General features: G+C 36.0%; 2 protein-coding genes across 2 annotated transcripts; one reads left to right on the forward strand and one right to left on the reverse strand.

Annotated features, from left to right (window-relative positions):
• Window positions 1–1,023: 1,023 nt before the first annotated feature.
• LOC127880204 (histone deacetylase complex subunit SAP30L-like) lies at window positions 1,024–13,185 on the reverse strand. The gene is made up of 5 exons (XM_052427482.1): window positions 12,960–13,185; window positions 11,944–12,121; window positions 7,179–7,301; window positions 5,831–5,929; window positions 1,024–1,314 (listed from the first exon to the last, which is right to left on the reverse strand). Exons 2-5 carry the CDS (start codon window positions 12,112–12,114, stop codon window positions 1,189–1,191), a joined length of 519 nt encoding a protein of 172 aa, XP_052283442.1. The 5' UTR covers window positions 12,115–12,121; window positions 12,960–13,185; the 3' UTR covers window positions 1,024–1,188.
• A 154-nt stretch (window positions 13,186–13,339) lies between these two features.
• Window positions 13,340–22,822, forward strand: LOC127880203 (high mobility group protein B1-like). The gene is made up of 5 exons (XM_052427481.1): window positions 13,340–13,505; window positions 15,585–15,749; window positions 17,870–18,024; window positions 20,276–20,444; window positions 21,918–22,822. Exons 2-5 carry the CDS (start codon window positions 15,603–15,605, stop codon window positions 22,062–22,064), a joined length of 618 nt encoding a protein of 205 aa, XP_052283441.1. The 5' UTR covers window positions 13,340–13,505; window positions 15,585–15,602; the 3' UTR covers window positions 22,065–22,822.
• Window positions 22,823–23,579: the final 757 nt, after the last annotated feature.

Raw genomic sequence — 23,579 nt, forward strand, 5'->3', positions numbered from 1 at the left:
TCTCAACACGTGCAAAATACATAAAAAATACAGCATTTGGTTTACAGACAGTCTGTAAAGAAATAATTAGCAATACTCAAATATAGTATGGCAAGAAATTTGCTAAGATACATAGACTTTGAATGTCTTAATACCATTAAAGCCAGTTCCTTAACAGGTCAAAATTAATATATTATTATCAGATCTGAGAATTCTTCCCAACTGAAGCCATGTATACTACTGTAAGGGCAAACATGCTGCATGTGAATATCAAGACAGAATTATCAGGCCTATCTGGTACACTTCTTTTCAAATTGTATGATTAACAAAATATTCATTTCAGTTTTAACAAAGTATGTTGAGAAGGTGAAATAGCATTATGGGATGAACCTATATAGGCTGAACAGGCTGATCGGAGATGGCACATGCAACTTCTCTGGCATGCAAACCCTTGACGGGCCATACATACACTAGAATAACAAGATATATGTTTGTCAGAAACACTATGTCCCCTATTGCGCCGCTTCGAAGCTATATCTTTGACCTTGAAGGATGACCTTGACCTTTCACAGCTCAAACTGTGCAGCTCCATGAGATACACATGAATGCCAAATATGAAGTTGCTATCTTCAATATTGCAAGTTATGGTAAAATGTTACAGTTTGGACAAACACACAAACCAACCAACCAACCAACAGACATGGCAAAAACAATATGTCCCCCACTAGAGTGGTGGGGGACATACAAATCAAGCAAAGAGACCATTATACACAACATTAATATCAAAAACATGATCCTGAAAGTAGCAATGTGGTTCTTGAGTACAAAATGATGTCTCAGGTATGTGAACGTTTGCAAGAACTTACATGTATTTAGAACCTTGCAATATATGGGGTAGAAACATTTTGAACAAGTTTCATGACATACAGACAGACATACCCGGTAATTACAACACTAAGAGATTCCTATATAGCTAACCTCCATACCTTCTGATAGTTGGGGGCACAGTTATAGCATGAGACCTATTAGTACTTGTCCAAAATATAGAATTTCAATGTTTATTTTCATTTACCAAAATGCATCAACTAGCATACAAATCTTCTGTGAAATCATTCACTCATATCTTTAATATATACTTGAATCACACAGTGACTCAAAAACTCCTAAAATTGTTCACACAATCACTTAGCTTTCATTCAAGTAAGAGGATCAGTTTGACAGATCCATACTATACTTCTGATCAAAGCGACTTTTAAAGTTTTTGGCCATGTATATAAAATAAGTCAATGCTTCTTTCTCTACCACCGGAATGGACTTGAAATGCCTTGCAACCGTCTGAAAAAGAATACAAATATTAATAATATTAATAATTAGAGTCTACAAATGAGTAATATTTTTAAAGAACTACAAGGGTTGATTAACCATACGGTTTAAGCCAAAGAGACTGCATTGTACAGCTCATTCAAGAACAATCCATTTAAATTAATGTAAAATTAATTCCTAAAAATATGAAAAGCAAAACATTCTGTAAAAAACAACAACACCATGTTTATCTACAACAGAGTACTCGTATCTTGGTAAGTCTTATTATTTAATCATGATAATGTGGACATCATTTTGAAAGCTCATACGTTCCTGTTCACTTTCTTTTAACACTTTTTTAAAAACTTGTTCCCACTCCAGTTTTCCATAATATCTATACATTTATCTTGGGATGACAGGAAAATATATTTTGTAACAAGATGTGTTTGTGAAACACAATGTCCCCCTATATGATGTTTGACCTTGTAGGATGACCTTGACCCTTCACCACTCGAAATGTGCCGCTCCTTGAGATACACACGCATTTCAAATATAAAATTGCTAGCTTCAATATTGCAGAAGTGACATTACATGCGCAATTTTGACCCATATATTTGACCTTGAAGGATGACCTTGACCTTTCACCACTCAAAATGTGCAGCTCCATGAGATGCACATGCATGCCAAATATCAAGTTGCTATCTTTAATATTGCAAAAGTATTCATAAAATAAGCGATTTTGGCCACATATATTTGACCTCTGACCTTGAAGGATGACCTTGACCTTTCACCACTCAAAATGTGCAGCTTCATGAGATACACATGCATGCCAAATATGAAGTTGCTATCTTCAATATTGCAAAAGTATTCATAAAATGAGCGATTTTGGCCACATATATTTGACCTCTGACCTTGAAGGATGACCTTGACCTTTCACAACTCAAAATGTGCAGCTTCATGAGATACACATGCATGCCAAATATGAAGTTGCTATCTTCAATGTAGAAAAAGTTATTGCAAAATGTTAAAGTTGGCGCAAACAGACAGACAGACCGACGGACCAACAGACAGACAGGGCAAAAACAATATGTCCCCCACTACTATAGTGGGGGACATAAAAAAATGGGGGGGGTAGGTGGGGGGGGGTAGGGGGGAGTGAGAGGGTGGTATAATGTGGTGTGTGGTAATTTATTTGATGTTTTAATTTTTTTATTTTTTGTTTGGGGGGGGGGGGGAAGGGGGGGTGTAGAGGGTGAGTATAATGTGGGATGTGGTAATTTATAAGATGTTTAAAAAAATTGGGGGGGTGGGGGGGTAGGGGGGGGGTGAGAGGGGGGTATAATGTGGAGTGTGGTAATTTATTAGATGTTTAAAAAAATATATATTTTTTTTTGGGGGGGGGGGTGGGGGTGGGGGGGGGAGGGGGGGAGTGAGAGGGGGGTAAAATGTGGTGTGTGGTAATTTATTAGATGTTTTAAAAAGAAAAAAGAAAAATTGGGGGCGGGGGGGGGTGGGGGGTGAGAGGTGGGTTATAATGTGGGTTGTGGTAATTTATAAGATGTTAAAAAAAATTGGAGGGGGGTGGGGGGGGGTAGGGGGGGTTGGTGAGAGGGGGGGTATAATGTGGGGTGTGGTAATTTATTAGCTGTGTAAAAAAAAAATCGGGGGTTGGGGGGTGGTGGGGGGTAGGGGGGGGGGGGGGGTAGGGGGGGAGTGAGAGGGGGGTATAATGTGGGGTGGGGTAATTTATAAGATGTTTAAAAAAAAAATTGGGGGGTGGGGGGGGGGGGGGTAGGGGGGAGTGAGAGGGGGGTATAATGTGGGGTGTGGTAATTTATTAGATGTTTAAAAAAAACTTGGGGGGGTGTAGGGGGGTGGGCGGGGGGGGTGAGAGGGGGGTATAATGAGGGGTGTGATAATTTATAAGATGATGTTTAAAAAAAAAAAAAATTGGTTGGGGGGAGGGATTCTGGTAGGGGCATGGGGTATTGTTTGGGTGGAATCCATTGTGGTATTTAGGTAAGTGTTGTTTTGTCAAAGTAATAATAAAATGTGATCTTAAAAAAGAACAAATGATCTCACACTGACATGAACATATATCCTCTATTTATTAAGCATGAAATTTAAAATTATTGCATTTGTTTCCCCTGTATATAAGAAAGATATAATAGTGTATTACCTCCCCTGTCCTGCTTATATTTATATTAATCAACAAAATTAAATATTAACACAATATTTAATATACAAAATATACAAAAAATCTCATATTCTGATAATATTTTTACTGCTCCACTTTATTTTACTCAAAGGATGATGTTTTATTGGACTGATAATTATAGATTTAGGATTACAGACCAGTTGCTTCAGTTATATTGTTCAGAGTTCGCCCTGTTGGCCGCATATGCGTTCTTGAGTTATCATCCATAAACCATTTTACTATTTCGGGTCACCGTGACCTTGACCTTTGACCTAGTGACCTCAAAATCAATAGGGGTCATCTGCGAGTCATGATCAATGCACCTATGAAGTTTCATGATCCTAGGCCCAAGCGTTCTTGAGTTATCATCCGGAAACCACCTGGTGGACGGACGGACCGACCGACCAACATGAGCAAAGCAATATACCCCCTCTTCTTCGAAGGGGGGCATAAAAATCCTAGAAAGTAAGAATGTTGTTCATGGAAAAGTGAAGGAGAACTTTGATTCACAAATTTGTGTCTACAGACAAGCAGACAAACAGATACCCATCGTGATTCCAGTTTGTCCTCCTTTACTTTGTATTGGGGGGGGGGGGGGGGGGAATTTATATGTATGATGACATATAGAAAAGCGCCAAGTCATATTATATTGAACATTGATGTAGTTATCTATATAATATGTTAATAGTGCAGTTATGTTAATAGTGAAGTTAACAGTAAATATATATCACAACAAGAGCACCGCCTTGCGGGTGCAGACCGCTCATTTATTTTCTTTTTAAAGGTGAAGGGACTCTCATTTTGAATCACAAAGGAGGGAGGGGTGGAGTGAAGAGGGGTGTATAGTGTGGGGGTGGGGGGGGATTCGGGTGGGGGGAGGGTGGGTGTGGGGGGATTCTTGGGTGCGATGGTTGGAGGGTATTTCAAACATAAAATAATAAAATAAATAATTGTTTTTTAACCGTTTAAAAAAAATTGAGTGGGGGGGTGGGTAAAGTGTGAGGGTGTGGTGGTCATTTGTGAGATGATTTAAAAAAAAAAAAAAGGGGGGGGGGATTCGGGGGGGGGGGGGGGAGGTGGGGGCACGGGGGATGGTTTGGGTGGAGTCTATTGTGGTATGTCAGGTAAGAGTAGTTTTGTCAAAGTATCAATCAAATCTAATCATAAGTAAAGAAGTTATGGCAATTTTAGCAAAATTTAATAATTTGACCTTGAGAGTCAAGGTCATTCAAAGGTCAAGGTAAAATTCAACTTGCCAGGTACAGTAACCTCATGATAGCATGAAAGTATTTGAAGTTTGAAAGCAATAGCCTTGATACTTAAGAAGTAAAGTGGATCGAAACACAAAATTTAACCATATATTCAAAGTTACTAAGTCAAAAAAGGGCCATAATTCCATAAAAATGACATCCAGAGTTATGCAACTTGTCCTTTTACTGTACCCTTATGATAGTTTGCGAGTGTTCCAAGTATGAAAGCAATATCTATGATAATTTAGGGGTAAAGTGGACCAAAACACAAAACTTAACCAAATTTTCAATTTAATAAGTATAAAGGGCCATTAATTCCGTCCAAATGCCAGTCAGAGTTACATAACTTTGCCTGCACAGTCCCCTTATGATAGTTAATAAGTGTTGCAAGTATGAAAGCAATAGCTTTGATACTGTAGGAATAAAGTGGACCTAAACACAAAACTTTACCAAATTTTCAATTTTCTAAGTATAAAAAGGGCACATTATTCTGTCAAAATGCCAGTCAGAGTTACATTACTTTGGCTGCACAGTCCCCTTATGATAGTTAGTAAGGGGAAAGCAATAGCTTTGATACTTAAGGAATAAAATGGACCTAAACACAAAACTTAACCAAAATTGTCAATTTTCTAAGTATAAAAAGGGCACATAATTCTGTCAAAATGCACCCCAGAGTTATCTTACTTTGCCTGCCCAGTCCCCTCATTATAGTAAGAAAGTGTACCAAGTTTGAATGCAATAGCATTGATACTTTCTGAGAAAAGTGAACCTAAACGCAAAACTTAACCGGACGCCGACGCCAAGGTGATGACAATAGCTCATAATTTTTTTTCAAAAAATAGATGAGCTAATAAAAAAACGGCTGCCAGATATTGTCTACATAATAATAATAAAGAGAGAGATTAAAGACTGATGCTTTATACGGATCGCCATACAGATGTTGATATGGAAATAGGACACCTGTTTATTTTTTTCTAGGTGTTAAATTTTCACCCCAATATACTGATACACTCACAGTAAAAGGAGCGAGGCCCACATACAAAACCTGATTTTCTATGTGTATCCAGGGACTATCCCTTACTCTGGTTGTCTGCATACTTACATCAGACAGCTGTGCCTTGTTCATACCCGGTCGGGCTGGTAATTTGTAGTGACGCTTGTACCGACGTAAAGTGTTCACAGGCATTTGGAAGAAATCAATCTGAATAACAAAACAATTATATGCACACTCAGTCATGTTTAAAACTTCCTATTGTCTTCAAAGATCCATTTTATTTCCATATCTTTCTTATATAAATACTGATGTCCCTTTAAATCAAATTCTAAGTTACTATAAATAGTTAACACTGACTTCAACTCACCATTTAAAAGTTTAAACAAAGCAAAGTATTCAATGCATGACGTGGTTAAATGTATTAAATGCATGATGAGGTTCAATCTAACCCATTTTCATGAATAGTAGCTGTTGATCTGCTATTATAAGCTAGTCATAAATTCCACTTCTATTCAAATTTGATGTATTCTCAATGTTGAAAATTCAATAGAAACAGTTAGTAGTTGTTAATAAAATTGTCAATGATGTATTGAGTATAGAAATAGTGAAACATGTGCCCTAGTTACCAATGCTCTAGTTGAAGGTGGTCATTTTTTCATTTAAGTAAAAATGAATTCACCCAGACTTTAAGATTTGTTTTATTTACTATAGGTCTTCAAGTTATTGATGCTTAAGTTAATGAAGTTATACTGAATATACATATTGTACAACTTTAAATAAAAAATTCTTCCCTCAAAAAGCAAGGTCCAGAGGTTTGGTAGTTTGCATTTAACATGGTCCTCTAACTTATTTGTTCAAATATCCGTTAATGCCCCTGGTGTTTACTTTTTTCCATGTTTTTCCTATAAATTATTACCTCATACTTCCAATGCTTAAATCTGTCTAGTTACTCAGCCTGGCAAAAAGTTGAAACTTCTACATAAACACAAATATTTTATCATGTCCTTTCAAGCGAAATATAAAAATGACTGATACACAGTAAATTCAGAACTTTCAGTTACTTTTGGAAACTTTTTTTTGAACTTGCTTTCCTAATAAAGGGCATATTATGTGACATAAACATGACCTACACAAAAACTTTCACAGAATATTGAACTATTCTACAAGTTTAGCTATTATTTTACTTCAAGATTGTCATTATCATTTGAAATAAGAGATTTTCAATTTAACATAAGCATTTCCATTGCGTAATGTAAGCATAACAATACCTCAAAACACTACACGTTTTTTATTACCTAAAGATTTGAATCTGATCTGTTACTTTGAAAGCCTAGTTTTTCATTCTAAGTATCTACCTAATAGTTTGTTTTAGTTTCTGGCCAATCACAATTTTTTTAGTCTTATTATAATAATCAACCCTGATAATTGTATATAGTATATTCTTCATGAATCCAACCTCTGGAATATCTTCTTCCCCTTCTGGAGACCCATCGTTATCTTCGCTGTCACGACGTTTACGCTTCATCCTTGCGTTTTGGATCATATCCTTGTGGTAGTTGCAAATGTAAATGTGGTTCACCTGCAAAAATAACCAGTACATTTCAGAGCTTAAAGGGATTCAAAGATTCAGATGTGATCACCTGGACAATCAGTTAAATAACTATAACAAGAGGGCCAAGATGGCCCTAGTTCGCTCACTTGAGAGGAGTCGGTTCAAACAATCTTTACCAAACGTCAAACTTGACCTAGATATTGTCCAGACAAACATCCTGGTCAAGTTTCATAATTATTGAACCAAAACTCTGGCATATGGAGTGATTTTGTTTTTGTAAGATTTGACCTGGTGACCTATATTTTGAGTTGACACCCCATACCAAACATTGAACTTTGCTTACATAAATAAATATTATGACCAAGATTCATAAAATCTGAAACAAAATTGTGACCTCTAGAGTGTTATTTTGTATAATATAATGAAAATTTGGACAATCTAAAGGCAATAATTATGGCATTAATTATGTGATATATATAAAACCAATCTTTTCACCAAGTCTCATGATGATTGGGCAAAAAATGTGACTTCTAGAGTGTTCACAAGCTTTTTTTACTATACAAATATGAGAAAACTGACCCCCCCCCTCTGGCAGCCATGTTATTCAACTGACCGGAACCATTTTCAAACTCAACTCTCATATCAAGGAAACAAATGTTTTGATCAAATTTCATAAAAATTGGGCCAAAAATGTGACTTCTAGTGTGTTCACATGTTTTGACTATATACATATAAAGAAAAATGCCCCGCCCACTGGCAGCAATGTTTTTTCACCGATCTGGACCATTTTCACACTCATCCGAGATATCAATAAAACCAATGTTTTGACCAACTTTCATGATGATTGGGCAAAAATGTGACTTCTAGAGTGTTTACAAGGTTTCTCTATAGCCAAATAAGGAAACCCCCCCCCGGCAGCCATATTATTCAACTGACCGGAATCATTTTCGAACTCAACTCTCACAGTCACATCAAGAAAACAATGTTCTTACCATATTTCATTAAAATTGGGCCAAAAATGTGACTTCTAGAGTGTTCACATGTTTTCACTATATACATATAGAGAAAAATGCCCCGCCCACTGGCGGCCATGTTTATCACCTTTCTAAACCATTTTCGAACTCGGCCGAGATATCAATAAAAACCAATGTTTTGACCAACTTTCATGATGATTGGGCAAAAATTGTAACTTCTAGTGTGTTTACAAGGTTTCTCTATAGCCAAATAAGGAAAACTGCCCCCCCCCCCTGGTAGCCATGTTATTCAACTGACCGGAACCATTTTCAAACTCAACTCTCATATCAAGGAAAACAAATGTTTTGACCAAATTTCATGAAAATTGGGCCAAAAATGTGACTTCTAGAGTGTTCAAATGTTTTCACTATATACATATAGGGCAAAATGCCCCGCCCACTGGTGGCCATGTTTCTTCACCGATCTAGACAATTTTCCAACTCGTCCACGATATCAATAAAACCAATGTTTTGACCAACTTTCATGATGATTGGGCAAAAATTGTGACTTCTAGAGTGTTTACAAGGTTTCTCTATAGCCAAATAGGGAAAACTGCCACTATATCCATATAGAGAAAAATGCCCCGCCCACTGGCGGCCATGGTTTTCACCGATCTCGACCATTTTCCAACTCGTCCGAGACATCAATTGAACCAATGTTTTGACCAACTTTCATAATGATTGGGCAAAAATTGTGACTTTTAGAGTGTTTACAAGGTTTCTCTATAGCCAAATAAGGAAAACTGCCCCGCCCACTGGCGGCCATGTTTTTCAATGGATCGGAACCACTTTTTAACTCAACCAAGATATCATTAAGACAAACATTTTGACAAAATAACATGAAGATTGGGCATGAAATGTGACTTCTACAGTGTTTACAAGGTTTTTCTTTTTTTTACCTAGTGATCTAGTTTTTGACCCGGCACAACCCAGTTTCGAACTCGGCCGATATTTCATTGGGACAAAGTTTCTGACCAAGTTTCATGAAGATGGGACAAGAAATGTGACCTCTAGAGTGTTTATGAGCAAATGTTAACGGACGGACAGACATACGACAGACAAAGACCGGTCACAAAAGCTCACCTGAGCAATCAGGTGAGCTAATAAAAAAACTGCCCCGCCCACTGGCGGACATGTTTTTCAACGGACCGGAACCACTTTTGAACTCAACCAACATTATTATCATTAAGACAAACATTTTGACAAAGTAACATGAAGATTGGGCATGAAATGTGACTTCTACAGTGTTTACAAGTTTTTCTTTTTTTTGACCTAGTTTTTGACCCGGCACGACCCAGTTTCGAACTCGACCGAGATTTTATTGGGACAAAGCTTCTGACCAAGTTTCATGAAGATCGGACAATAAATGTGGCCTCTAGAGTGTTTACGAACAAATGTGGATGGACGGACGACCGACGGATGACGGACAAAGACCGGTCACAAAAGCTCACCTGAGCAATCAGGTGAGCTAAAAATCATACACTTTGTGGTAGCCTTGTTTCTATATGTTACAGTACATGAACATCTGTAAAACTAGGAATTTCACGAAATTCCTCAATGATTCACGATTTTTGTGACATGACTGTTTCACTATTGGAATTCACAAAATGACTAATTTCTTCATGATTTTTTTAAAATGACTGAAAATGGTGACACAATTTAATTTACAAAGTTTTGCTAGAGGCTTTTAAGTGGATTCAGGAAATATGTGAAATTTCCTTGTTGTATTTTAATGAATACATATTATATTGCTTTCTATTCTATAGACATTTGAGTCGCGTAATTCAAAAATTGGCTGTATGCGTGCAGCGTAGCTTCAGACCAGCCTGCGCAATCGCACGGTTTGGTCATAAACTATGCTATCCGCTGTGAAGTCGCGCAAGATTTTGTGGTCTTGTTGGCCCACAGGGTAGCTTCTTATGCACAGGCATGTCTGGAGCTAATCTGGGCGCATATCGCATAAAATCCATTTTCACAAGACGCGGGTCATATTATTTAGTCTGTTTATGTGACTTGAAAACAATACAAATTGATATCCTGGGCTATTAAAATTGAGAATAAGGAAGACATCCAATTTAGATTATTTTTTTTATATTTAGTAGAATTTCTTTTGTTCACTTACAAAACTGCTTGCAATATGATTTCTCAGTTCATAAGAAGTAAATAGTTCTTAATATGTCCATCCTTTTTAATGTTCACATAACACTGTATTATGTGAATTGGGAATAAGACATCAAACTGGGAATGGAGATCATTTTGGTGATTTTCTCTAACAAAACTATTCATTTTATGATCTACAATTATTTTTGTAATATATTATCTATAATTTAAGCTTAATAAGCAATTTTCCATGACTTTTTCATTAACAGTGATTGTATTTTTATCATTTAAAGTGTATTTTTTAACCGTGTCCATGCACGGCATGGGCACAGTTTCATTTCATGAGGATTTTTTGTTAAATTATTAAAAAAATCCAGTTTTTAAGTAAAATCAATTTAAATGATATTATTATATATGCAAGTATCTGTTTTAATTATAAATTGTCAAAGTAGATAAATACAACATATAAAACTGCATATTATGCACTTTTGATAAAACACAATTTATTCCCAAATTGATGTCTTATTCCCAATTCACATAATACAGTGTTACATTAATTATGTGTTATCTTTGGATTTTCAATAAACTTTTATAGTTGCAAAGTAAAAACAAACAATAGTAGTCATTGTTATTGTTATTCGCGTCTTTTTCTAAAATGTCCGCCATGTTGTTTACAATAGCTGTGACTACGACCTGTGTAAATCGAACGCTTCAAGGGCATGTTTAAAATGCGGAGTCAGCAGGCCCAGTATTGAAAATCCGTAGCGTTCTGACTCTTCCTCGACTTATTCATAATCTTAAGATAACATGATTTGGAAGTGCCATGCTTTGAACGATCGATATTCTAAAGAAAGAAAATAAGAAATAGAGTAAACATCTTTTGGATAATTATGAACTTATTTGCAAAGGAAATCTAACCCAAATTCCAAAAAAGGTACGGACCCATACATCGCCGTATTTTAAACGTGAAAGTTAAACATCTACCAGTGGAAGCGCTTGCTTGACCTGGATATTAACGGATTATTTATTTAGCCCTTTTGAATCGCTTCTACAGTTTTCAAAACGATATCTGTATCAAAATAATTATGTAATGTATTTATATATGTGCAAATTTAATAATATTTAAAAAAAACGGTGCGGCAACGCCGTACCGCGGTGCGATTTTTTTCACGACATGCACCGCGATATACCGGTATACCGGTGAATCGTGACAGCCCTAGTCAACATCTATATGGGCTGTGCTCTGTGAAAAGGGGGTTTAATGCATGTGTGTAAAGTGTCATCTCCGTTTAGCCAGAGCAGTTCGCACAGGCTTATCAGGGACGTCACTTTACGCTTTTATTGTATATTTCTTTTAAATTAAGGCCTTTCTTGACAAAAATCCAGTTTAGGCAGAAAGTTTCATCCCAGATTAGCCTGTTTGGACTCCACGGGCTAATCTGGGATGACACTTAACGCACATGCATTAAGCCCCCTTTTCAAAGAGCAAGACTCATATTAATGCTACTATAACCTAAGACGATGCAAATAAATGACATTGGAACACAATAACTAACACTATCGTCTCTGATGAGCTGCAGTCGCCTCTGTTGCACAGTCTTCTGGATGCGCTTGCTGTAGCTAGCGTTGCCTGCAGTGCGTTCGCAGGGGTAGGAGCAGTCAATTAGGCAGCACACCTGTCGTTGGCTTGAACTTCTTCCCTCCTCTAACACTCCAACCCCATTCATATCAAACCTGAATATTCAATAGAATTTTGTAAACAAACAATTTTCTAGATAATATACATTTGCTGATGTCATGGCAAAATAATTATTATTTCAAATTATTCTTTTGCCAATCCATGACATAAAGAACACACATTAATATTGATTAATTTAAAAGCAGGAACATCATTAATCAAGTGAAGTGTGCCCCATCATAGGTGTGATCACACCTTAGTAATCTAATCAATTATGTTTATATCTTGAGAGCTGTAATGACCACTGCTTGGGAGGTGTAAAGACTAGGGGTGTAGTTGCAATAATTCAACTCTCAGCTTAGTGCCAGAGCCGCCATAGCAAAAATTATCAAAGGCTCTGGGAGTCCGTTTATATGGACTAACTATGGGTGTAGCGTCTGGGAGATGTAACGACTGGATAGGTTTTTGATCTGTCTGTGTTAATTTATGACTGATAATATTGCTCATTTTATTAATTAAAGTGCTGCCTGGAATGGCAGAGTTTCCATGAACAATCTTGCCACCAGCTGCCATTCCCAGCGACCTGTAGGGTCAATGCCTTGGATTTGGATTATTGCACTTTTGCAGGGCTAGACTTCGGCGACGCGGTTAGTCTCTGCTTATTATTCGGACGGACCCGAGTTCCATCCTCCATTTGAGCTAAGGAAATTACACATACACACTCTTTTGTCCATTAACAGTTATAATGACAGCCGTTTTCCGCTTTATGGCGCCGTTTAAGCGAAATCTAAATCGAAAACAAAAGTCAAAACAAAAATAAGTTTAAAGACTACCAGATGTACAGTCGTTTTCTTCAATCTACACAAGAATATATTTTTGATAAAAAATACTTACCAATGCAAATCCTACTGAAGTACAATCTTTACACTTCAGTGACCATTACAAGCGCAGATTTTGACAATGCCGACGAATTTCCTCAAAACAAATTGCAACAGGAAACATCAACAAAATGGCGACTAAAAGGTTATAGGTCATTTAAGTTCCAAATATGGATATAACTCCGCCTACTTCCCGTGGTAAACAATGAGATTTTTTTAAAATAGGAATGCTTCGTCAAACAAAACACCGAAATATTAGTATATCATAAATGTCATACGAAATTAAAACCGTGCGCTATTTGATAAGGACATAGTTGAATTCTTCTCACAAAATGTGTTGACCCACGTGATTAATCACGTGATAATACCGGCGGCGTGTTTTCTCATTAATATTCAACAACGTCATATATTCCAATGATTTCATTGGATTGCGCTCGGTGAAAATCGTGAATCGGACCAATCAAAACTGTGCCCATCGATCCTGCATATAGCACATATAACTTGAATTGAGCTTAGCGTTCGTCTACTGTTCAACGGAAGATTGTAATAGCTTCACAGTGAGGTATGTAAATGTTTTATTATAAGCCGTTGACAATGTTTTAATCAAATTTTATTCGATTTTGCATTAGTTTAATTGTTAACGTTAACAGTTATGTGTTTTGGGAAAGTAAAGATCGATTTGTTGATAATGCAATTAAACTTTGTTCGTATGCGCCTTGTCGCTATTTTGCATGGTGTCAGCCATAGCAATGAACAGTCTTCGCCGGGAAAAATATGTGCCGAGCGTTCTTGAATTTCTCGAAAGAAAATCAGTGATCGTTGTTAATAACTATCAATATATGTTTTTCAATGCATTTCAAGTCGTTATGTGTCAAGTTTTCAGACTGGCAGTGTAATTTTCGATGCGAAATCGCCTGCCGAAAATCACATTCGTTGTCATTATGCGCCTTAGACGGCCATAGTGAAAACCTTCCTATGTGCTCAACGTACAAGGCAATGGGCCCTATAGCTGGCTATATGAATCGCATGTACCATACTAAAATATAGTGGTTGTGACAACTTTGAAAAAACTTTCTCTGATTGGTTTTATATGTTAAAATTTTCAACCAGATATGTTCTTAAATGATTTTTAAGGGGACTTTCATTCATCAATCGACAAAGCAGACATTTTGAGACAGTTTTTTAGGTCAATGTTTCACGATGAAAATAATGGCGGAATTTTTCATACAGTTTTCTATACAGTGCACTATTCCTTATGGGCCCTATGGTAAAATACAGCATAGAGTGATAGGCATAACTTGGTGTGAAAATTTTACGAATGGAATGATCAGAAGTTGAGAAATTTTGATGTTATGTTTAAGTTTCTTTGTTCTGTGATAAATATTAAACAAAATGGCGGTCATTGTTCAATAATTAAGATTTGTATTCAAAGAAAATTGAGTTTTAAGGGATATTTTTATGAGGATGATAACATGACATTTATTTTGGGGGAATGTGTGCATTCATTTACTGATACATTAAATTATTTTTCTGTAATTTGACTTGTGTGAATTTAATCTAATTCATACTTAACAATTAAAGATGTTCCGGTGAATTAAATAAATAGATTTCTGTTGGCATTGAACCATTTATTATCTAGTGTAAAAAACTACAAATAAATGAAATATGATGATTAATTCTTGTAAAAATTCATTTTACGGTTTTGATTCTAGGGTAGTTGACTCATTATAATTTTTTTAAATGAATTCATTTTTTCACTTAAGAAGTTTTGTACTGAAATAAATTACCTTCGTGTATCAAAGTCTCATGTACTTCCTCTACAAAATGTAGTATAATTATCTTGCATAAATGCATTGGCCAGCAGTGATTTTTTGTGGCTTCATATTTTTATATCCTTCATAAATGCTATGGTCAACAGTTTTTGTGGCTTCATATTTTACAGCCTGTGCCTTTTGGCTGGGGAAAAAGAGTGGGATGAAACATGCAATAAGGGGAAAATGGAACATTATTTTATGATTAAAAGTAGTCCAATTGTTTAAAAAGGGAATGATCAACTGCATTTTAACATTTATGTTATCAATGGTTACATAATTACATTACTGTATAATTAACTCAATAAACCAATTATTAAGTTTATTGGAAAAGACATCTTGTGCATCTTTTTGTGGAAATTTGGTAAGATTTTTTGAGAAAAATGTTACTTTTTGCCATTTGGAAACAGTCGGTAAGAGACAATAATTTTGAGAGGAAATTGTACCCCTCTTCTTTAAATACGAGGAACTCCTATAAATTGACACCTTGCAGTGGTGACAATTAGTAGGCTAGTTCTTATAATATGATTTTAAGATTATTGATGATTATTTAGTTAGTTTCCCTTTGCAGCTATATGGCTTGAACCTAGGTGAATACAATATTGACAGCTTGAAAACACTTAGTTTTCAATTTTAAATTATTTGGGAGCAAAACATCAAATAAACCAATTTCCCAATTTGAGGTTTTCACGACTCGATTTTTCCCAATTGGACCGGTACGGGTTCTTTTCCCAATTGGACAAGGAAAATCGCTGGTTTATTAATATGTAAAAAAAATTCTATGTGAGCCAGCCATTCATACTATAAAGTCAATATTTTTTATGTTGTAGAAAGCCAAGTATACAACAATGCCTAAAAAGGAAGGGAAACCAAGGGGTCGTATGTCCTCGTATGCCTTTTTCGTGCAATGCTGCAGAGAAGAACACAAGAAGAAGCATCCAGCAGAGAATGTGGTGTTTGCAGAATTTACAAAAAAGTGTGCTTCTAAGTGGAAGGTGCACCTGCTTTGAATTTAAATAATGTTATATATCATAAAATAAAACTTAGTTACTTTTTAATAAACTTTTTTGGGGAAAATATTATTTGGCAGTAACTATTTAGCTTACTATTTGTAGGGGTGAGCCACTGTGGTAAACCAGTATCCATCCTTGTGCATCGCCTGTCATCAACTTAACGTCTTACCCCACAAGAAGCTTCATTTTTCATCCAATCTGCATTCAAATTTTGCAGATTGTTTTATCTTAGCGATGAATAGGCTGAGTTTCAATATGGTGAACATTTGTAAAAAACAAAACAAACAAACTAGGTCACGAGACAAAAAGCCCCATTCCCAATTTAAAATAGTATATATTTTCCCCCAAAAAAATTATTCCAAATTGAAGGTTTCATTATTTTTTTTAAAGATCTCAACATTTTGTTCATCTCCAATCCAGCTTAATAAGTTGAACCTTGGTAAATAATTATATTACCGGTATTAAAAACACTTGTATTCTATTTGAAGCATCTTAGCAAAATAACAACACTTATTTCCCAATTTTAGTATAAAACCCCCTGATGTTTCCCAATCAAAAGGGACCTGTCCCCATTAATGATTCCCAAAATGGTGTAAAAAAATTGGGTGCCTAGCAGTTGACAACCCTGAACAAACTCCAATTGCAGTAAAGCCCTTAGTTTAAAAATGTATAACCCCCAGTTTAAAACTGTTGACACTGCCTTCCAATGTAAAATCCTTCCAGGTCTAGACAATCTCTAATTTGCAACTTCTTAAACTCTTTAACAGGGATTGAATTTTTTACACTTGGTTGCCCGAAAGTGCAACCATCTTAAGCATTTTGGTTGCCCAGCTAACGTTTAACGAGCCCAGAATCATGTACATGTCGTGTCAGGTGTATCTTATACTTTCTTACAATTAAATAATAGATAATTAAACAACATTGCTTATGGGACACGCGTTTAATGCATTTTGTCTTATAATGTGTCTGGTTGAATCATTTCCTAGACCTAAATACATGAATATTTTTAAAGAGATAATTGATCTTTGGTTTTAAAATATTTAATTGTACTAAATGTTTTAAAGCTTTAAAAAAAGCTAGTTGCCCAGCCGGACTACCAACATTTGAAGTTGAGTTGCCGGGTCAAAATCTAGTTGCCCCGGGCTCACGGGCAACCACTAATTTCCATCCCTGCTTAATCTTAGCCATGTTTGGAACAAGACACAGTGATTTAGGGCCGAAATGCTAGTCTTCACGTGTTACACACAGGGTCCTCAATCTATCAGATCTGCCGCCGAATTTCGGCGGCAGTCCCCCACCTGAAAAGTATACTTTTTTCGCCTTTTGGGGGGAAAATTCCCCCCCCCCCCCCCCCCCCCCCCCCAAAAAAAAAAAAAAAATTTTATTATTATATCTCAATTCTATTTCAATTTAATATTTTCAAACATACTAAATTATGAAAAATGCAATGAATATAGTGCAAACATGTACAAATGAAATAATGAGAGAGTAAGTAAAAAAAATCCCCCAAAAAGGGAAACGCCGCGAAAATTCCCCCTCCTGAGGGCTGTGGACCCCTTCCCCGTAAAGTAGTGTGAGGGCCCTGACACAACACGTACATACTTTAAATCTATATCAACATTGGCTTCATTTAAACAAAAATAAACACTAATGATTTTTATGTCCCCCATCGCTATAGTGGGGAGATATATTGTTTTTTGCCCTGTCTGTTGAACGAATCCAAGGGAAGAAATAAGCTTTAAAGGGAGATAATTATCTGAACCTGCCAAATCATTAAAAAAAAAATCAAAGCGGCACAGTAGGGGACATAGCGTTACTGACAAATACAGATTTTGTTTTTACTTGTTTTTCTGAAATGGAGTAAATATAAATGGCTATTCAGAAAACAACACCTTTTGGATGGGGTCGTCATGCTTTGGGTTCGGATCCGTTTTATGTAATTGTTAAAAGACGAATATGATTGAATATATGTTTAAAATAATTTTAACCACAAAAAAGGTATGGTTTGCACCAAAAAATAGGTTATGTCAGATTAGTGGAAATAACATTTTATGCCTTATAAAATTGAAACATGAGATCAAAAAATGAAATTTGCTTTACAGGAGATGACACCAAAGGAGAAGAAGCGCTTCGAGGATATGGCTGAGCAAGACAAATCACGCTATGAAAAGGAGATGACTAACTATGTCCCATCATCCTCACCAACTGGCAAAGGCAAGAAGCGGACCAAGGACCCAAATGCTCCCAAGAGAGCTCTGTAGGTTTTAGTGTGATTTGTAATATTGACCTTTTCTTAGTATTTTATCCGTATTCAAAGTTAACAATTCTAAAATGCAAGCCCTAATTCTAATATTATTGCTGAATAATAAGATTGTGTCACTAGCAGGTCGGGATTAGCCAGACTGCACAAAGTCATGGGGGGGGACTTTCTGTCCAAAGGGCACGTTCGAGTGCACAGTCGCATCTGCAATGCTCCCTGTTGCATATTAATTTTTATATTATTAATTATTGTTAGACTATATTATTTCAATTATCAAAATATGCAAATAAAATGTCTACAATGAGGAATACATTAATTACAATGTAATAAGAGATTTATAAATTAAATGTCTTAAAAAAAAACTATATATTTTTTTTAATAAAAGGGCATGACAGGGCCTCGGCGGGGCGGGGCACCCTTCCATTTAGTCCTAGCTCGAGAACTGAGTGATGTTTCCACTTAAAGTGCCTATATTGAATTGTCCTTTCAGCAAATATAGGTGGTAGTGTTTTTAAGTTGATAAATATTTAATGGGTATGCGTAACATTGGTGGTAGTGTTTTTAAGTTGATAAATATTTAATGGGTATGCGTAAAATTGGTGGTAGTGTTTTTAAGTTGATAAATATTTAAAGGGTATGCGTAAACTTAGAAGATGGGCCTTCCTTGACATTCTGCTTAAGGGAAATCCCTTTACATGTCAGCTTATATAGAACCATTAATCTGAGCAAGCCATATTCAAAATTACAAGTGCAAGACTTTAGAATTGTCCTAATGTTGTTAATTGGTTTGCTCGCAATCGCGTATGGTACTAATTACAAATTAATGACAAAAGTTCTTGGGTAGCAAGCCTATCGTTTAATCACCACACCAGAGGCTGAGCAACTCTTTCACATATTACCAATCTATCAAGACTGTGTCTTACCAGTCTGGCGCTTCTGAGCTTCCTGAACATTACAGTTTTTTAACCAGGTTTTCCGAAGACTGTGTCTTACCAGTCTGGCGCTTCTGAGCTTCCTGAACATTACAGTTTTTTAACCAGGTTTTCCGAAGGAAAAAAATGGTTATTAGATTTGCGAATGAGGGCGGCTGGCTGGCGGGCGGGCGGAACAAGCTTGTCTGGGCCATAACTATGTCGTTCATTGTCAGATTTTAAAATCATTTGGCACATTTGTTCACCACCATTGGACGGTGTGTCGCGCGAAATAATTACGTCGATATCTCCAAGGTCAAGGTCACACTTTGAGTTCAAAGGTCAAAAATGGCCATAAATGAGCTTGTCCGGGCCATAACTATGTCATTCATTGTGAGATTTTAAAATCATTTGGCACATTTGTTCCCCATCATGGGACGGTGTGTCTCACGAAAGAATCACATCAATATCTCCAATGTCAAGGTCGCCACGACTAAAAATAGATTTATTTTGAAACAAACTTACAAAGGGGGTTAATTTTGTTTGTTCATTTCAAAAGTTCAGTTTGAGTTGTCTCCCTTTATCAATTTTTTTTCACAATGAAAACCTGGTTGTGACAATTTTGTCCCTTGTTTTATTTAGTACTGCCATTCAATTAAAGGCGAATTTTCAAGTACTGTATAGAGCAATCAGGGGTTTTTCCTTCTTTTTTACCCGCCAAAAACGGCCCTTTCCGCTCGGATTTTTTTTCCCCTCAGCAGGTAAATTTTCCCCCAGATTTTTTTTTTAAACTTTAAATACATTAGTTAACCTGATCCAGTGTAGAAAATAAAACATATTGCATCATTAAATTATCTGTTGCCTTAAATTTGTTTTAAAAACAGTAAAAAATGTTTAATTGATTATTAAAGACTTCTTATTTTCCCCCAAAATCCGATGTTTCAAGGGATCTTTTTCCCCCAAAATCCGTCATTTTTCGTGATTTTTTTCTCCTTAAAAAAGGCCAGGCCCTTTCCCCAAAATCAGATAAAAAACCGGGCAATGAAAATAAATTTGAGTTTCCTCTCTTTGTCCACTTGAATACTTTAGTTACAATTGTGCAAGAGGTTTTAAAAGACGAATGACCAAGTTTATAGTGTATTTTTTCATTGTGTGTACTTTATTTCTGTCTTGGAACTAGTTGTGCATTTTAACTTGTATTAAAGCATTTTAAGTGAAGATATTTTTTAACACACAATTGTTACATAAGAGTTTTGTAACTAGTTACATAATTTTTAATTACTGTTTGATTAAATTTGTTAATACTAAAATCCAAGTTACAATATATCTGTAAACAGGTCTGCTTTCTTCGTATTCTGTGGCGAGGAACGTTCTAAGGTAAAGGCCAAGCACCCAGAGTGGAGCGTAGGTGATATTGCTAAGGAACTGGGCAAGAAATGGGAGGCTGTCACAGACAGGAGCAAGTATGAGAAACAAGCAGCCAAGGACCGAGAACGTTATGAAAAGGTTAAATATATTACCCATATTTGTGTTTTTTATGCTCGTTTACAGTAATGGCAAGGTTTATTTGTATGTACAATTGTCCATCCAAACCTTTCTGAACTTCAGCATGCACTTTGTGAAATAATAACTTTCTACAAATTTCACCATGTGGATACAGTGTGCCACATTGTTTAAGACCCATATTCTTAAAGTTCTAGTTCTTTATACAGTTTGGATTGTTGTCAATTTACCAAAACATGAACAGGTCTCTTTAAGGAAAGAACAGTTTCTGTGACTGCAGAAAGCATTAAGATATTCTGTTGCAGAATCTATATGTAACTTTGTATGACCATACCTTTAAAGCGGCCCATCCACACACACACTATCATTGTCAATTTTATTGTCAATAATGAAGATTGACAAAACACTTGATAGTGAATGGATGATATTGAAGACACCGTCAATGTATTGAAGAAAATCAGACATCTCACATATTTATTGACGCATTGTCAATTTTCTTTCTTATTTGAATGATGACTGAAGTAAGAATGAACAAAATATTGAAAAATATTTGAGGGCGAAAAATGTTCTGTCATTATAATCAATAAAATTGACAATGATATTGTGTGTGGATGGGCTGCTTTATGGAGACACTTGCAGGGCCCTCAATCCATTTAAGGGGAAGCGGGTCGTTACCCATAGAAGGGGGAAATTTCGCTGCGTTTCCCTTTTTGGGGGATTTTTTACTTACTCTCTGATTATTACATATGTACATGTTTGCACTATATTCATTGCTTTTTATGTCCCCCACCACTATAGTGGAGGACATATTGTTTTTGCCCTGTCTGTTGGTTGGTTGGTCTGATGGTTGGTTTGCGCCAACTTTAACATTTGCAGTAACTTTTGCAATATTGAAGATAGCAACTTGATATTTGGCATGCATATGTATCTCATGGAGCTGCACATTTTGAGTGGTGGAAGGTAAGCGCAAATAATTCGATAAATATGCATACCCTTCTAGGAGAATAATACGGGAGGTTAATGAAAGGCATATTCAACCAATACGAATACCCCCCCCCCCCCCTCCCTCCGCCTAGGAGACTTTTTACGGCTCTGGGTTTTTCCAGCCTAATGGAAGGCTCGACAAATAAACAATTTTCACTTTTATACGAAGTAAGGATATTATTTTTGGTGGGGAATTTTCCAGTATTGGGGAACATTTTGGTCAGATTAGGGGAAAAAAGTGGTTACTTCGGTTGGGGAAGCAGCCGATATTCGGCTTCAAGTTGCTTGAAGAAAAGCATCACATACCGGTGTGTTTACATCCATTAACGTTCATTTGTGAACACCACAAAGTCACTGGATCCTGCACCCTGATAATTAAAACCTCTGTTCTCCACCCTCTCCCCCCCCAAAAAAATAACAATAAATAATAAAATAATTCTATAGGCAATTCCCTCACAAACAAAAGACTTACACTCTTGTGGTATATTTTAGGAAATGGCAGCTTACCGAGGGGGTGGAGGTGGTGGCGCAAGCCCAGCCAAGAAGGCTAAGCCTGCTCCTAAGAAGAAGGTAGAGGAGAGTGAGGAAGAGGAGGAAGAAGAAGAGGAGGAGGAGGAGGAGGAAGAGGATGATGAGTAGATAGAAAAAAAGGGTCGCGATATCATCAGTTGAACCACCCAAAGACTGGAAATATTGACATTGTTTCAAGTTTTTTAATGTTAACGCTTTTGAAAATTATAAGAGCCAAGAGAAGAAAACTGTCAGTTGGTTTTGTTAGTTTTTAATCTTGAAAATTTGGGTAAACATGCACCTTAAGAAATTGTTCATTATACATTTGTGTGGTTTAAAAATGTGTGATCATGAATAAATGTCCCATTATGTCAGCTGTTCAAATATTGTTACTTGTTGCCATCAATATTATATCAAACTGTACTTCTATAGCATTTTGATTTGAAGAAGCAATGTTTCTGTTTGAAAATTGAAAATTTCATTAATATTTCTTCCTGGCACATGCTTCAAAATCTTACATACATTATGTATTAAAGCATCCACAACATCTGTGTAGCACACATTTCTTTAATTTCACACAACATATGAACACTTTGTCTTCTGTATTCATTTCATGTAATATATCATTTGTAAATACTATTCATTTTTCACAACTTGTTACATTTTCAATCTCTTATTTTATTCATTAAATTGAGATTTTAATGGTAAACAACAAGTGCGCTGGATATGCGACATCCAGTTAATTCATATTAGTCTCAGTTTCTTGTTTAACAATTTTAGAAGTTGTATGTATGTGAGTGCTCAAAGTATGTCTGTATATATATACCTTAAGAATGTGAATATGAATGTCATTTAAAAAAGCTTGTGAAATAAACTGTTTTACAGGTTGTTGGTTAATCTTCATTGTGCGAGGTTTTCCCCTCAGTCATAACTGTAATATATTGATGGATTTCAAAATTACTTAGCACGAAAGCAAAACTAATGTTCAATGATCTAGTTTGCCATTTAACAGCTTGTCCAGACTACATGTTTTTCAGTTAATAATTATTTTGTAAATAACGTGCTGCTAACCATCGTCACGTTCGCTTCAAAGTCGAACTCGCAGTGGATATTTGGTGTTCTCTGTATATATGGTTTTAGTAATGGTGCTTGACGCTTGCTTTAAGGTAAAGTTCACAGTGGACTTATACAATTTGCATCTTTACCATATAATAATATATAGAGAGAGTGAAAGTTTTTTTTTCTGATTAACAACTGTAACGTGCATTATGGAATTTAAAAAAAAATTAGTTGGAACATTTACACATCAATGCAATTTGTCGCGTTGAAAACCTTGAAGCTCGCTTAAAGATCAAGGCTATTTGCTACTTGGTTTTCGCATATTAAAGCTGGACTTTTTGAAGAAAAATTAGAAAGTTTTTTATCAAGTCAAATAACTTCAACAGTATGAAAGATAATTAACTCAAACTTGGATTACTTCTTTATGGCAACAAGACAATTGTGTATGTTAAGTTGCATAACTCTTGTTAGCATTATGTTTAGAGGTATGCACCTTTTTATACTAAGAAAATTGAACAATTTGTTAAGTTTTGTGTTTAGGTCCACTTTATTCCTAAAGTATCAAAGCTTTTATACTTGCAACAC

The sequence above is a fragment of the Dreissena polymorpha genome, chromosome 4 (genome assembly GCF_020536995.1).
Source record: "Dreissena polymorpha isolate Duluth1 chromosome 4, UMN_Dpol_1.0, whole genome shotgun sequence".
NCBI classification, from domain to species: Eukaryota; Metazoa; Mollusca; class Bivalvia; order Myida; family Dreissenidae; genus Dreissena; species Dreissena polymorpha.